The sequence below is a fragment of the Acartia tonsa genome, chromosome 10, assembly GCF_053477335.1.
Source record: "Acartia tonsa isolate MP-2025a chromosome 10, ASM5347733v1, whole genome shotgun sequence".
Taxonomy (NCBI): Eukaryota; Metazoa; Arthropoda; class Copepoda; order Calanoida; family Acartiidae; genus Acartia; species Acartia tonsa.
The window spans coordinates 9214967-9232201 of record NC_137269.1 but is presented as its reverse complement, the minus strand read 5'-3'; the positions used below and the strand labels follow the sequence as shown (position 1 = coordinate 9232201).

Sequence of the window (17235 nt, the reverse complement as noted above, 5' to 3'; positions counted from 1 at the left end):
TATATACCCTCGTCTGATTCTCCAGTACATCTACAAATAAAATAAATTAGGCCACTCAATCAAAAAATTCATTTGTTCCCCAGGGGAGAAGAGAGGATGGGATAAAGGGGGAATGGAGTGGGGGGGGGGGGTCGTTATTTTAGCCTGCTACAAGTTTCACTTTATTAAAGTACAAGATAATCTGGTGTAAGATCCAAGTAATAATAAATCCATTGTTAGAAGAAAACCAACGGTCCATGACTCCAGAAAAAATACACACATACGTATATGATGACTCAAACCAGCATTTTTATCAAAAAATTATATCCTATCCAGCTTCTTTTGTTAAATTATTGAGCAATAACACCCCATTTTTATTTTTTAAACGAATTGAAAATAAGAGGATGTATAGTTTCCCCCACCCCCCACAACACCTAGGCCTACCTAACCTAAACCAAAGTAATAAACAAACAAACAAAAACTATTCCTTCCCTTATTTTTAATTAATTTACAAATTATATGATGATGTTTTAGTGGCCAACAAAGTATTTTCAGTAAAATCGCCTTTTTTTTCATTTTTATATACCGATAAATGTTTCTAAACGTATAATTCTTTTACTTTTTAGCACAAAAAGAAAAACAACATGCTGAAAAAATTGCAGAAATAAAGAAAAAATCTGCAGTATTAACTTTTTAGTTTTTAAAAGTTATCTTACATTGTGGATAAGAAAATGTTTCTATAGAATAGTGTGCACAGGGTTTCACCAAGGGGTGTGCAAAGCGCGCAATTCTTTTTAACAACACCTTTTAATATAAGATAGCAGTGACTTTTCACCTTAACACCCCCTTACCCCCCCCCCCCTCTTGGCAGTTTTGGGGTTGTAATTCTCAATTTCCAAAAAACAAAAAAGCTACCTTAAAAAGCTTAAAACAATACTAATATATTTATTTTAAATACGAAGCTTTTATATAATTAGGGTCGGTCCGTACGTCCGTACGTCCGTAACGGTTAGCTCTTTTAATTAATTTTGGCATGTTAGAATTGTCCTATAGATTTCAAAGTTTGGATGATGATTCCTATAGCATTTAGATGCAATTTAGAAAGCGAAGCCACTCTATACCAGAAATTCTGTACGTCCATTTTAAACATGTTGATTTTTAACTATTTTAACAACAATTTTTTTATGTGATAAACTTATCTAATTGGTCCGAATTATCCGAATTTTACAAGGGCAGGAGGTACTTCTTGAAGTACTGGGGGATATTGACGTCCCTCCCCTTACCAGTCACCCTTCCTTCCAGGGATATGGAAGGTTTGCGTAGGACTAACTATCCTACCTGTAAAAATACCCACAGTTAGCGAAAACACCCACAGAACCTCAAACACTAATGGCTTTCACACAGCCAGAGGTGTGCATGAAACAAGAACCGTTGGAACTGATGCTCAGTTTACTGAGAACATGAAAGATGATGGTGAAATCCGAAAGGAAGCTATCAACTTGATGACAGGACCAATAAGTTCTAAGCAAAGCTGTAAGATAGGAACCTGGAATGTTAGAACAATGTATGAGTCAACTAAAACAGCCCAAGTAGTTAAAGAAATGACAAGTTACAATATTGGAATACTTGGGATTGCAGAATGTAGATGGACAGGACAAGGACAAACTACAACCAAAGATGGCCCCTAATACTTTATTCTGGTCATGAAAGCCAACATATGTATGGTGTTGCTATAATTATTCAAAAACGACATGTCAATTCACTAATAGACTGGAAACCTATATCAGACAGAATAATTAAGGCTAGATTCCAATCAAGGCACTGCAAGTTGACCATTATCCAATGCTATGCCCCAACAAATGACAAAGATGGAAAAGTAAAACAAGAGTTTTATGATCAACTGCAATCAATCAGAAACTCAGTACCCAGACATGACATGTGCCTAGTTCTTGGAGATATGAATGCTAAAGTAGGAACTGACAGGACTGGAGTGGAGAATGCAATGGGACACTTTGGCATAGGTACAAGAAATGAAAATGGAGAACTTTTACTTGAATTCTGTTTAAATAATGATATGGTTGTAGGAGGTACATTATTCCAACACAAAAACATTCACAAATATACCTGGACAACACCTGATGGACAAACAAGAAACATGATTGACCACATTATGATCAATAGAAAATGGGTCAATTCAATGCAAGACTGTAGGAGCTATAGAGGAGCCAACATATTTAGTGACCATGAACTAGTTGTCAGTAAGATTAAATTAAAGTTAAGCGTACTGGCCATGATAAAAAGAGTGAGATTGGTAGACAATATGATTCTTCAAGATTAAAGGACCCTGTGATAAAGAATGAATTTGTCTTAAAACTCAGAAATAGATTTCAAGTCTTAGAGGACCTAAATGAAGAGACTGAGATCACATGGACTTCAATTAAAGAAAACTTTCAATCTACTGCTAAGGAAATCCTAGGACACAAGAAACCAGAGAAAAAGGACTGGATCTCTGAAGAAACATGGATCAAAATAGAAGAGAGAAAGAAGCTCAAAAACAAAATCCATAATGCTCAACATTTGGCTGACATGAGCAATTTAAAAGCGGAATATACTGCTAAAGACAAAGAAGTCAAAAAGTGCACAAGGAAAGACAAGAGAGATTACATTGACAATCTGGCTGAAAAGGCCCAGAGAGCAGCTGACTTTGGTAACATGAAAACAGTATACAACATAACCAAGCAATTAAGTGGCAAATATAGCAAAAAGAGTGGTGAAACTATCAAGGCTAAAGATGGTAAATTACTCACTACAGAAAAAGAAATTGCTGAAAGGTGGAAATCACATTTTGAAGAAGTGTTGAACAGACCTGAACCAGAAATTACTGCTGAACCAGAACCAGGACATGAAATAGACATAGATATAAGACCACCAACTATTCAAGAAGTTAAAGCTGCTATACATAGCCTAAAGAATGACAAAGCACCAGGACCTGACTTAATAACTGCCGAAATGCTTAAGGCAGACATAGATCTTTCTGCTAGGACTCTAACTGATCTTTTTGATAAAATTTGGAGGCAAGAAAAGATACCAACGGACTGGTCTAAAGGTATAATCATAAAACTACCTAAGAAGGGAGATTTGAACAATTGTGATACTTGGAGAGGAATTATGCTGCTTTCTATCCCAAGCAAGGTCCTATGTAAAGTTATTTTAAACAGAATTGATGAGAAAATTGACAATAAACTGAGAGAAGAACAAGATGGATTCCGTGCTGGAAGGGGCTGTGTTGACCAAATTTTCACCCTTAGGACAGTTATTGAACAATGTGTTGAATTTAACAAGCCACTTCACGTAAATTTTGTTGATTTCTCTAAGGCCTTTGACTCCATACACAGACAAACACTCTGGAAAATACTAAGAAGTTATGGTATACCAGAAAAGATGATAATTATGATAACTAAATTTTATGACAACTTCCAAGCCTGTGTTTCAGTTGGAAACAATAAGACATCTGATTTCTTTAAAATAAGCACTGGAGTTAGACAGGGATGCATTTTATCACCTATTCTATTTATATTGGTCATTGACTGGGTGATGAAGAAAACCACAGAGGACAAAAAACGTGGTCTCCAGCTGGGCATACTAGGACACCTAGAAGATCTGGACTTTGCTGATGACCTGGCACTGATTTCAGAAACAATTAAACATCTACAAGCCAAGACAGATAGACTAGTCAAATATGCAGGACAAGTCGGGCTCTTTGTTAATGTCAAGAAGACTGAAATTATGAATATACCTACAAACCCTGATCAAAGTATAACAATAAATGGTGAACAATTGAAACAAAGCAACAAATTCACCTATCTGGGGAGTGTTATCAGCAGTGAAAATGGCTCAAAAGCTGATATTAAAACCAGGATTGATAAGGCTAGGGTTGCTTTCAACAGTCTACACAACGTTTGGAATTCAAAGAAACTTGCTCTGAAAACAAAAATCAGACTTTACAACAGTAATGTGAAATCAGTTCTTCTCTATGGAGCGGAATGCTGGAGAACTGTGAAAACTGAAACAAATCAACTTAATGCATTTCACAATAGCTGCCTAAGAATTTGCAAAATATTCTGGCCAAACAAAATATCAAACCATGAGCTGTATGCTAAGACCAAGTGCAATAGTATTGAAGCAGAAGTGAAATATAAAAGACTAAGGTGGCTAGGACATGTGCTCAGAATGGAACAAAATAGGTTTCCAAAAAAGTGCTTAAAATGGAACCCCACCACTGGTAAACGTAATCGGGGACAACCAAAAATGACCTGGAGGCGGAGCACTGAAAAGGACCTCTTTAATTTGGAATTAACATGGGGAGAAGCTGAAAAACTTGCCAAAGACAGCAGGAATTCATGGAGGAACAAGGTGTCCGTATTCTCTGGCCTTCACAGTCAAAAAGAGAGATGCGTCTGATGATGATCCGAATTTTTACATAAGACTAATACATTTTTCTTTGCTTTGATCCTTTAATGAATTTTTCGCTAGTTTGCTGTTTATTTTTCTTGCTTTTTAAATGGCCACCTTTTTCTCAATACCTAAAGTGCAAGCTTTCCGCTCTATTCAAATAAAATACTTTTTACACCTTTTCAAATCCAGGAATAAATACAGGTTTTCAGCCATTTGAATCATGTAAATTCTAAAAATATTACTATTTCAACTAATCATGCTTTATGGAGAAAAGCAACAATTCATAGGTTTTAACAATAGCGTGTCATGATTTCAAACGAATTAAATCGCTTAATATTTTTATCCTTTTCCCAGATTTTATTTTATATTTTCACATTTACACTTCATAAAAATGTAAGATTGTAAAACTGAAATCTGAACATAAACTTTAGATTTCCCCTTTCTTTTTTTTTAGGAAAAGAAAGTTTGTTGCTTTTTAAAATCTACCATTTTGTCGTAACTTACATTAAACAGGCTTATGACCTAACACCCGTAGTAATAGTGTTAAGTAAAACTCAACAGACAACCAACTCTCTGATTGCACGACCTTTGTGTTGAGACCCTAACTATACATGGTATTGAGATGTGCCTAATTATGGCCAAGTCCTTCACCATACTCTAACAAAAAAATCTAACTCATAAGGACACGACAACGAACAAATGCACTACTTGCAAAGCTAAAGTCGCGGGATAACATTTTAATACTGACAGATCCACAGTAGAGATGTACATACAGATAACTACCTCCCTTTCTTTTTCAATGACCTTTTCCGTCTGATACCAAATTATTTTCTGCTACTTGGCTGTGTTGATAAACACCACACCAATGGTTAATTTTCAATGACCCAATAGAGAGTCTGCACAAAAACAGTGCAATGGGAATATACAGTTATTTAACCCTTTCTCCCTTTAGTGTCTTACTCTAATATGCTACATTAAAATTATCACACATTAAAGTAACTGTAATGTTTATGGACATACTTACATTTTTAGGACTTGATTATAGAGTTGCTTCGCTTATAACATTATACTTTGTTGTCCCAGGAATCAATATACCAAAATTCAGATCAATCGGATGATTAGATCACATAAAAATTTGTTGTTAAAAAAGTAAAAAATCAACATGTTTAAAATGGACGTACGGACATTCTTGTTATGATTATAGAGTTTCTACGCTTTCTAAATCGTACTAAAGGAATCACCATGCAAAGTTTGAAATCGATAGGACAATTCTAACATGCCTAAATTAACGAAAAAAGCTATCCGTAACGGACGGACGGACCGACCCTAATTATAGAAAAGCTTCGCTTTCAAAAATGAAGTAAAACCTTGTTTTAATCAAATATGGGGGGAAATTTATGTTCGAAAAGATAATTTTTTCTTTTTAAACTAAAAGGGATTATTGCACGAAGTGAATCTAATGAGTTCTTGTAGAAGTGAAATTTTTAAATGTTTTTGTGAAATATGAGATACATATAGGTTAGCTTTGAAGATAATTGAAATAAAAATGAACTTTTACTGTGCAGTTTTTGAGTTATGTCTAAATTTTTTTCAAATATATGCCCTATAAAGATAGTTTAACCATGTGATTCACTGAATTCAAGTTCAAATGCAATTCGTACAACTACCCCTTTAAGTGGTGGGGGAAGGGGTTCGACTACAGGCGAAAAAAGCCAACCTAAAAAGAAGAGGAGATAGGTACACAAAAGATAGATAAATAGATATACCTGGAGGGATGGATTAGAATCTGTTGTTCTGGACAGGTATGAGCTGGAAGTACATAGATAGATAGATATAGAGATAGATATAGAGATAGAAAGATAGATATATAGATAGATAAGATAGTTAGATAGTTAGATAGATAGATAGATAGATAGATAGATAGATATATAGATAGAAACCTGCAAGGATGGATTAAAATCTGTTGTTCTGGACAGGTATGAGCTGGAGGTACATAGAAGACTCCAGATCCATTTGATAGATTGATCAGTCCACATGCAACTAAAAAATAGAATAGTTAGAAGTCAGCGGAAGTTAACAATGCACGAGATATTTTGAATAGTCAGCAATAGTAAAATAAGGATGACAACATCAATAAGAAGCGATGCAAAAAAAGCATGGATATGAACGGAAAAGGAGATTTAAAAAGCATATGTTAAAATCTAGAATAACCTCATCTTTTTTGCATTTTTCATTTTTTAATATTTACATTTTGTAGCATGGCGGACTGACCGACACACAAGTAAATTTCATACTGGATGCTAATTGATAAAAGGAATCTTTACAAAAATAAAAATATCCGTCTAACTGGAACAACAGCTGAGAAAAATATTTCCCTCATAGCATTTTGGACTGACTGACTAACGTATGGACAGACTAAATGAATTTTAGAGTAGCTTTGCTGCGAAAAAGAAAACTAATTATTTTTATTTGACGTGATAAGAAGGATGTTTTATTTTTTTTTATGAAAGATGAATAAAATCCTGCAACAGATTAATATTGAGCAACTCAGAATAGAATAACCCAATTTTTGCAAAGCGTCTAGGTGCTTGAAATCGGTCATTTGTGATATCTTTCTTGATATAACTACAAAAATACTTCAGTATATAGGATTTGAGACTCAAAAGTTACCACTTTTTAGAATTTTTTGAAGACATTTATGAAACTAAATTGTTAATTTACATTAAATTAAGAAACCCTCAATTTTATCCAATTATTTTATTCAACTTTAGCTGGGGATAAGGAGATGTTTTCTTTAAAAAGTAATTTATCAATTATATATTTTCATGTATAATGCAATTAAACTTTGAGACATGATTTCCCCATAAGTCAATGGAAGTAAAATTAGCGAAAGATGGTTAAACTGGACACACAACAACTTTGTATGATTTAAATAGATTTAAATTGCCTAATTTCTGTCTAAATAGTTATTTAAAAACTTTGTTTGGCAGTTGGCCCTACAAAAGCGGACGGGCCAACTCTAAATATAGAAAAGATTCGCTTTTAATAATTATAAATGCGTAATAGTCAGAGAAATCATCACAAAAATTTTTCATTATGCTTAACTCTGACCTAGGATATTAGTCCAGGGATCTAAAGGGATGAGACAATGGCTGAAAAATTGATGAGCATCGCCAATGCTAATACACAAAAATACCCCTTCTGTAGATTAAAATTGGTGGTTGAACATTTAACTTAATCAACCAACCAATCAAAATTCACTTGAGTCCCCAAAGTTGTTAACCCAACGAATAAGAAAACGTTATCATAGGACTTTGGGGACTAGTGTTATAAACAGCCCATTCTCTCTGATTTGAGTCCCTCCTCCATTCTTATATAAAATTGATTGCTTGAATAAATCTTTCATTATGATTTAAATCTTATAGAGTATGCTTTGATTCAGGAACTAAGTAATTGAAATTTATTTGAAAAAAAGTGAGCTGCATAGTAAATTTTTATTTACAAAGGAAATGTATAAAAATGCACCATTTTTAAAAGCGAAGCTTTTCTATAATTATGGTCAGGCTGTCCGTCCGTCCGTAACAGATAGCTGCTTTTTTTTGTTTATTTAGGCATGTTAGAATTTTCCTATTGATTTCAAACTTTGCATGTTGATTCCTTTAGTAGTACGATTTAGAAAGCTTAGCAACTCTATAATCATTACCAAAATGTCTGTACGTCCAATTTAAACATGTTGATTTTTTTACTTGTTTAACAACTAATTCTTATGTGATCTAATCATCCGATAGATCTGATTTTTGGTATATTGATTCCTGGGACAACAAAGTATAATGTTATAAGCAAAGCAACTCTATAATCAAGTCCTAAAAATGTAAGTATGTCCATAAACAGTATCTTGTATAAAGCAGTTTTTTAAACAAATTTACTTACAATTTTGCTTCGACTCTTATACATTTATATTCTGACTATTCAGTTCTGACACTATATAAGTGTTAATGTCCGTTTTTCCTACCAATTCAGTGCTTCGCTTTTATGGATGTTGTCATCCCTGGTAAAACACAAATTCGAAGCTTATGTTAATATGTTAGAAACGCTCAGCTCTAGTTTCCAGAAATATAAATATCATCTTTATGCTGTTTGTAATTTAGTAGCTACGTTGAAAAATGTGAGGAAGGTTGAAAAATGCAACCTGCAAGTAAATCAGGAAAGAAATATTTTGCTCAGCTTAATTCCATTGCTATTTTAGATATTCAGTTATGTTTTTTGATACATAGAGTTAATAAGGCGTAATTTGTGATTTAAAAAATACGGTTACATTGTCTTCAAAATCAAGGCAAGACCTAGAGACCAAAAGAGTTGTATACATGAAGCTCGTTTGTTTGCATTACCGTTTGTATCACTATCTCTAATAACAGTTGATATAGTCTTATTTCTCTTTTAGTGTAAAGGACGGTCTGACAGACAAATTGAAATTTTGAGTAGCTTCGTAACTAAAAAGATACCCTGCTTAAAAGAAAAGAAACATAGCCTTGTAAATTTATAATTGTAATTTTTGAGTGGAGATGAATTTATCATCCATTTACCCTTCCCTGTTAACCCCTGGTTCTATAAAACTGACCCAGAAGTGCCCAAATTTAAATTGAAATCAATTAATCTACAAGGTACAAGCTCTACACATCTCGTACAATCTTTCTTTTTTTCTATTCATCCCATCTTCATAACAAGGAAGACTAAATATATACAGGCAAAGCTTTGTATTAATTAGAAATGAGGTACAGATTAAATTGGATTACATGATTTAAATTGTTATGCTATTTTATATATATAGCAGTGCTTTTATTTTGTCTAAAGCCTAAGATCTCGGAAAATACTGGTTCGAATAAGTTGTACTTTTAAGGGAAGTTTTATAAATGTTTTTGTGGTTGTTTTAGACTATTTAACTTATTTAACAACACGTCTTGTCCTAGATGCTATGGGCGCATCGTTAGTCCTTTAATTTAAAGTAGCAAGGTTTAACTATCTATAGATTAAAACTGTTATACAGATTGAGTTTTCAATTTTTGGTAAGCTTCACTTAGCTCCATTGAGGGTTTATATATATTTTTTCTTTTTTAAACATTAATATAAAGTCGAGGCTCACTAACTTACCCCATTTTTCCTTTTTCAAATGCCCCTAGAGGCCTCTAGAGACGTAGTATATAATATAATAATAGAAAAATTAAAAAACTTTTATCTAAAATAATTAAATGATAAGTATATAAGTATATTATTCATAAAAAAAAACTAGTCAAGGCAAACTAATGGACAGGCGACTACAAATTGAGTAAAAGCTACGCTTTCAAAATTATACCCCATTTGGATATCATTAATCAAGATACTAGCGAAGCTACAAAAATACAACTTTTTAAGAATTGTCAAAAAAGAAGGAATATTAGGAAGACTTTCTTTTGTTAGCGACTATTTTAGATTATTGAATTAATCCTTATAATAAAGTAACAGGATGTCTATCTGTCTGTTTGTTTGTCTGTGTGTACCGAAGAAGGAGAGAGAGAGAGAGAGAGAGAGATGGACTACTCTAGATTATTTATGCCGCTTAACCTGTTGTATGGACATGACATGTACCTTCAGACGTTTGGCAGCTAGCAGCCTTTAAAATTCATAGATTTTTTGGATATAATCGTTACCAGGAACATTTTACTGTGAACTGCACTAGTTTTATTTTTTTTTGTAGCACCATCCTTTAGAGTTTTTGAGTGAGAGATTATGTTTATCAAAATGGAATCTTCAATATTGAAGACCTTAACTTTTTAATGGTATAGTCTAGTCCTCGTTTCAGTTTTTATATATAATTGTATTCTTTTGCAGGGATCTAAAGGGATAAGACAATGGTTGAAAATTGATGCACATACCCAATGATGATACACAATTTTAACCTTTCTGTAGCGTAAAATTAGTTGTTTGTACACTTTATAAACCAACCAATAAAAATTTACTAAAGTCCCCAAAGTTGTTAAGCCAACGAATAAGAAAACGTTATTATAAAACATTAGAGACTAGTATAATTAACAGACCATTGTCACATCTCTCTCTGGTTCTTTAGCCAAAATACAATTATAACTATGGGGGCTATCTTAAAAAGAGGGAGAGGGAGAATCAACTTACATCAACTTACAATTTAACCTTCCAATAATTTAAAAAAAAACTTTTAGGGGGGTGGATGGGTTGATAATCTAATTCACCTCCCAAAATAGAAATGAATAACCCAATAGGACTATATGAAACTTCCCTAAAATGAAGAATTAAATCAGTTAAGTGGTTAGCAAGATCGTAATGATTTACATTGATATTAATAACGCTAGTTTAATAAGAGTTATAGTTTAAACAACCACTGCACAGGGTAAAACATTTATAAAAAAGATGATTAGATTGTTTTTTCGCTTTTTGAGAATCTTTTCATAGGTCTTTTAAAGATTAGAACCATTTGTACATTTAAGAAAATAGAAAATAGTAATAAACCAGGATGACAACATACATAAAGAGAGAAGCAATTAAATCCTGTGATATAAAGTACTAAGCTTTTATTTTCTCACTGAACCGATATGATTCTCCTTTAGAGGGAAGCTTTGCATAGGCCTTGACATGGTTTTAGGCTATTACATTTTTATAAATAAGTCTGGGTATGGTTTTGAGCTATTTTTCTGCCCTTTTATATCCCTATTAATATAGAGCCCCTATAAGATAGGAGCGCTTCCGCTGGAAAAAAACATTCTTACTGAAAGCCAAACATATACAGATCAACGGACCAAGTAAACTAAATAATAGATCCTCATTAAAATTGAGAATAATAAAATTCGTCCGTCTATCTTAAATAGTATCCGAGAAAATCATATCATACTTTTTTTAACAGACAAACACACTTTTGAACTTGTAGAGTAGCTTCGCTACATACAAAAGGAAATATTATAACAAAGACATAAAAAGAAGTGAATAAAATAAAATATATGTCTATAGAAGCTTTGATTATATGGAGATTGGGCAATTTTTATTCGAAGCCGGTCATCTGAATTTGAGTTTCCGATTGTGTACATAGTTTCCTCATTCTATCTCAATTTTTACTACTAGCTAAAAAAAAAGCTTAAACTTCCAAAAAAAATAAAAGAAAAATTAAAATTTTGAATGTATTATTTATAAATTGTTTATACATTATATCACTTTTCCCTTTGACCGGAGTAGCTGAAAATAGGTTTTACAAGGTTTGTGTTATCTGTTGTACAACTTCGGAAATTAGGGAAGAAATAGGCAATCAATTCTCAGTTGATCTCGAAGCCTATGATGATAAGAATTTAATTGTTTCCCCTCCCTTTCCTACCCACAGCTTTACATATCCTTAGAAATTTAGGGGTGTTCTAACAAACCAGCCAATGCCAGACTCTAGCAAATAAAAAAGGGCATATAGCTAGCCAGACAGGGATCTTAAAGGATAAGACAATTCTTATAATAAAGTAACAGGATGTGTGTTCGAATGTCTGTTTGTTTGTATCGAAGGATCTCGCTAACAACTGAACTGATGGGGTTCTCCTCAACAGGGTAGCTTCTCATGGGTCCCGGGAAGGTTAATAACTATTTTGCAGGAGGGTACCACCACCCTCCCAAGATAAATCACAAAAAACCGGTTTTTTTAGAGTCTTGAACGCAACGTATTATTAAAAAACATTTAAAGTGCCACTAGAGGCCTCTAGGGGCGTAGCCGCTAGTGGACAATAAATTGATAAACATTTATAATGATGATAAATAAATTTACCCTATCTGAAGATGTAAGTAATTTGTGGAAAACTTTGGACAACATAAGTTTGAACCAACCAATCAAGATCTAATAACAAGTTTTTCAGACAACGAATGAGAGATTGTGGTAATAAAACTTTAGTTACCAGTACATTGTACCTTCCCTCCCGCTCCCCCACATATCCAATAAAATTTACTACGTGAGTATATCTCATTAATTAACCTTAAATAATATAAAAAATATCCAAAAATCTAAATTAAACAAATTAATTACATTTGCTTTATAACATCCCCTTCACAAGAACAACAATATTCTCGCATGGTACTATAAACAGCTTTCCGCGGATATAAAATGTACAATTATAAGATTAAAACCAGTTCTTATAGCCCTGAGGGGGTTTTAAACATTTTTATATTTGTATAAAACTAGATATAATGATATAATACAATGCTAGACACAATTTTTCAGTGAGGCTTAGAACCAATTATATTCCACCAGATATCAATCGCTTTAATACGAGAAAATTGATCAAATTACAATTTTTAAGGAAGGTTAATTTTCAGCATTATTGCGGGAACGTCAATATCGAAACCCCTCAATTTTCTCTTTCATACAATTCACTCTCTTTCTCTTTAGTTATGACGGGTTCTATAGCCGTTTCAAGGTCGCATAATTACAGCATAAAACATACTTATTTAGACTTACGTATTACTTTGATTATGTACTTTAACCCCATTCTAAAATTAACCTTTTATCTTCTTTCGATATTATAACTAAAGTTGGATTTGAATAGGCAACATAAGAATTAGGGGGCTGCGATTTGTTACAGATACGTCGTCAATCTAGTCAATAATGTTTAAACTTTTTTTGTAACTCAAAAATAATATACTGGAATGTCATTTTGAACTTTACATGATAAAAATTATATTTCTTAAACAGTCCAGACATTTAAGAGATCCTATGCTTCAAGCTACAATATTTCCTTAATTAGATAACTCAAACACATGTTTTAAATCAAATTAGATTTTTATATCTTTTTATCATATTGTATACAGTTGGCATAGGATTGGAAAATGGAAAAATAGGTTTTCAGTATGTAACAGAACAGGCTTTAATCCAGCGGAAATGATTCACGTATTAACGTTTGCCCGTAAAGATCTTGGAGATTTACATAGTTCCATGGTGGTTTTAGGCTATTTATTTTATAATCTGAATGTTGAAAAAGCTTCTGCCTTCTCCTTAACTCTTCAAATACAGAGCCCCTAGATTCTAAGGGCGCAACCGCTAGTACTATAAATAGTATTAAATTCGCCACCTCCTAATTGAGCTCATCTGCTATTCTATGTCTGTCTTATCTAAGGGTATCTTAAAGGGATACAGTGAAATGTAAATAGATTGAAAATAAGGGGGTTTAATGCAACCATCTCGTAATCAGTGAGCAAATGGCACTTATTATTCGATTTTTCGATCTGAAACTTTGCATGAGTAATCCTTGGTAGGTCTATTTTCCCTAAATCGAACAAAAAGTTGAAAAAGTATTGGCTAACAGCTCAGCCGTTTAGCCGTTTTTTGGCTTATTTTAGGGCAAATCTGCCATAAATTATGCAGGAACCAACTTTTTGAAACATATTTTTGCTTTAAATCATGTGAAATGATACAATAAAAAACATTTTTAGATTTCTAGTACCAGCAACTAGCGGCTAGAACCGTTTGAAAACGTTTCGGAGCAGCATAGAGTATTATGTGGAGATAGGTTTCGTGATGATTTCCCTTGAAAATAGTTTTAAAAATGGCTAAACTGCTGAGCCGCCAGCCGTTAGCTGTTACTTTTACAACTTTTTGTTCAATTTAGGGAAAATAGACCTACTAAGGATTACTCATGCAAAATTCCAAATCAAAATTCGAATTCTAAGTGCCATTTTCTCACTGATTACAAGATGGTTGCATTAAACTCCCCACCCCCCCCCCCCCTTTATTAATTATTACAGCTTTCTTACTATTTGTTTTTGTAAAATTTAGTAAAATTTCTATATACTTAAGTAACTGGCACGATTTTAGCTACTTTGCCTTCCTGGTCTCAAAAACAGCAAACACAAAATTAAGAAATACTCACCCACATTTTGTTATAGAAGTATTATCACCCACTCAATATTGATACAAAATTTTAGAGGGGAGGGGGGGGGGGTGATGCATAGCCCTGTACCCTAACTTTAAACATCATAATTTAGAGCTTTCCTAAAAAGAAAGAACCCTGTCATTAAACAAATATTTCCTTTGTCCAAAAAGAGACATACATTGGACGGACCTTTATTTCTTGTACAGTGTGTTTTTTTTTATGAGAACTTTTTTGAAAGCAATTTTACCCCACTTATAGTTATCAGAATTTAATGATTAATGACTTATTCGCTTCGTTTTTTATAACCATTAAGAGAAAAGCAAAAAAAATATTTCAGTTTTAGTTCAAAAAGTACAGTAAATTCAAAAATTCAAAACTTAAGTGTCAACATCTAAAATTGTTTCAGCGCATTTTTCTTCTACCCTTTGCAAGAATGTAGGGAGTAATTTGGGGGGCCAGTACTCCCTCCCTGGTTGAGATATTGCCTTTAAACTTTAAAATTTTCACAAATAGTATCTGTATCAATGTTTAGCTCTATATCTCAACTTTGAAGCGTTTTGCAGGAATTCTTGCAAAGGGTAGGAGATTTGATCATAAGAAAAATGCGCTAAAACCATTTTTAGATGTTGACACCTAAGTTTTGAATTTTTGAATTTACTGTACTTTTTAAATAAAAACTGAAATATTTTTTTGCTTTTCTCTTAATGGTTTAAAAAAACGAAGAGTTATAATAACTAATCCCACAACCCCTGAATGAAATCTACGAAGAAATTAACCTTCAATATACTATGGGGTTAGAAATATTACATTGTAACAATATTTTTTATTAAAATAATAGCATTTTCTAAAAAAAGCATATAAAGTTGCTTTCTTCTTTTAAGATTAGTCTCTTTTATAGTAATTTAGTTGCTTCGCCCCTAACCTCTATGGGAGATATTATGAGATCAGGAAAATAGCCTAAAACCACCATAAGACATTAAAATATACATAAATCTTCCCTTAAGCGTACAAACCAGTATTTTCAGAGACGAAAAATCTTTAACAATGACATCCTCAATAAAAGCGAAGCTCTGAAACAGTAGGACAAACGAACATTAACACTTGTAGAGTGTCAGAACTAAATAATCAGGAAAAAATTGTAAGTAAATTTGTTGAAAAACTAAATGAATGCAGGATAATGTTTAAGGACATTTTTATTTATTTAAAATGAACGCACGGACATTCTGATAATGATTATAGAGTTGCTACGCTTTCTAAGTAGTACCAAACTACTACAGGAATCGCCAAGCAAAGTTTGAAATCGACAGGATAATCCTGACATGCCTAAATTAACGAAAAAAGCTATCCGTTACGGACGGACCGACCCTAATTATAGAAAAGCTTCGCTTTTAAAAATATAATATTTTTAACGGTTTTATCTAAACATAACTCCTATATGGGGAGAAACGAAAGGAGTGACAATAAGAAAGATATTCAAAACATGGAAAATAATGAGGTTCTAGAATGGTAGAAAACTATAATTATATATAAGATGATTAGGCTTTGTCAGATGATATTTAAAAATTCAAAGATTTTTGTGTTTTAGGAAAATAATCATGCAAGCAAAAATCATTATAGTTCATATTCAAATAAAACGTTTTAGAAACAAGGATGACAACATCCATAAAAGCGAAGCTCTAAAACGGTAGGACAGACGAACATTAACACTTGTAGAGTGTCAGCACTGAATAATCAGAATATAAATGTATAAAATGAAAAAAATAAAAGTAAATTTGTTGAAAAACTGTTTAACTGCAGGATAATATTTAAGGGCATAATTACATTTATTGTTAAAAAAAGATAAAAGTCAGGTGTTTAAAATGGACGTACGGACGTTCTTGGTAACGATTATAGAGATGCTACGTTTTCTAAATCGTACACACTAGTCTAATTATAAATAAGTTTGCATAGCTTTACAGATTAAACACTTGTGTTCTAGGAATCCCCATGAAACGCGAGTTTAAAATGGATAGCACGATTCTAAAATGTTAAATTACAATAAGTTTTTGTTAAGGACTTACATTTAAAGAGATTTATTAAAAAAATCCTACCTAAAAATATTATTTGTAGCAACATTTTGATAATTTTTATTCACTCAAAATCACAGTAAATCAGTAAAAAGCCATAGCTGTATAAATCACATTCGACCACTACACATTTTCTGCCATTCTAGAATCTGAAATATTTTTATTTTTGTTAATCAGCTGTTTTTTTACTGTATTGTACACATTTATAATAGATGTATTACCCTAGAATGATAGTCAGAAACAATAAATAAGTCTGAAAAAAAGAATTTCTAATAATGGAAGTTTTATTTATATTTTAACACATTATTTATCCTATAACATGAACGACGAAATTTTAAATGCCCCCCTCCCCATAATAGTTACACGTTCTAACCAACTACATAGTCGGATTTTTTAGCAATTGATTAAGAGATTTTGGATCTAGGCTTTCTATACTTATTACAAATAATATATTTTCAAAATCATTCAAACACCCAAAATACAGCAACAAAAAATACAAGTTATTCTAAAATAGTGATGGTAAAAAGAGTTTTTCAATCATTTGACGATAAAAATTATAATTGAACTCTTTGTATGTTATGAAAATTGTATAAACTCTTTGTAATTACAATTATAATAAATGAAACAAAGTACATAAGGGTAGAGGTACATTATAAAACAACGCCTAGTTGCTTCGCCCCTAGCTGCTAGATTAGGAGGGGGGGAGGAGAGCCTTGAGAAAAGCCTAAAACCACATTTATAAAGCTTCCCTAAAAAGTACAACTAATTCGGACAAGGGCACGTGAGGGGCGGACGGTGGTTGAATACAACCCCTTCCATTTTTTATTTTAGTTTAA

General features: G+C 32.6%; 1 protein-coding gene across 1 annotated transcript in view; it reads right to left on the bottom strand.

Moving 5' to 3' along the window:
* The window catches only part of LOC145329332 (uncharacterized), a 118305-nt gene extending 101744 nt beyond the window's left edge, over nt 1–16561 (bottom strand). The window contains exons 1-2 of the mRNA XM_080173391.1: nt 16424–16561; nt 6375–6474 (exon numbers count right to left, since the gene is read on the bottom strand). Coding sequence (XP_080029517.1) covers nt 6375–6474; nt 16424–16448 — 125 coding nt within the window. The 5' untranslated portion in view covers nt 16449–16561. The remainder of the gene's footprint in view (nt 1–6374; nt 6475–16423) is intronic.
* Between the last annotated feature and the right edge of the window lie 674 nt (nt 16562–17235).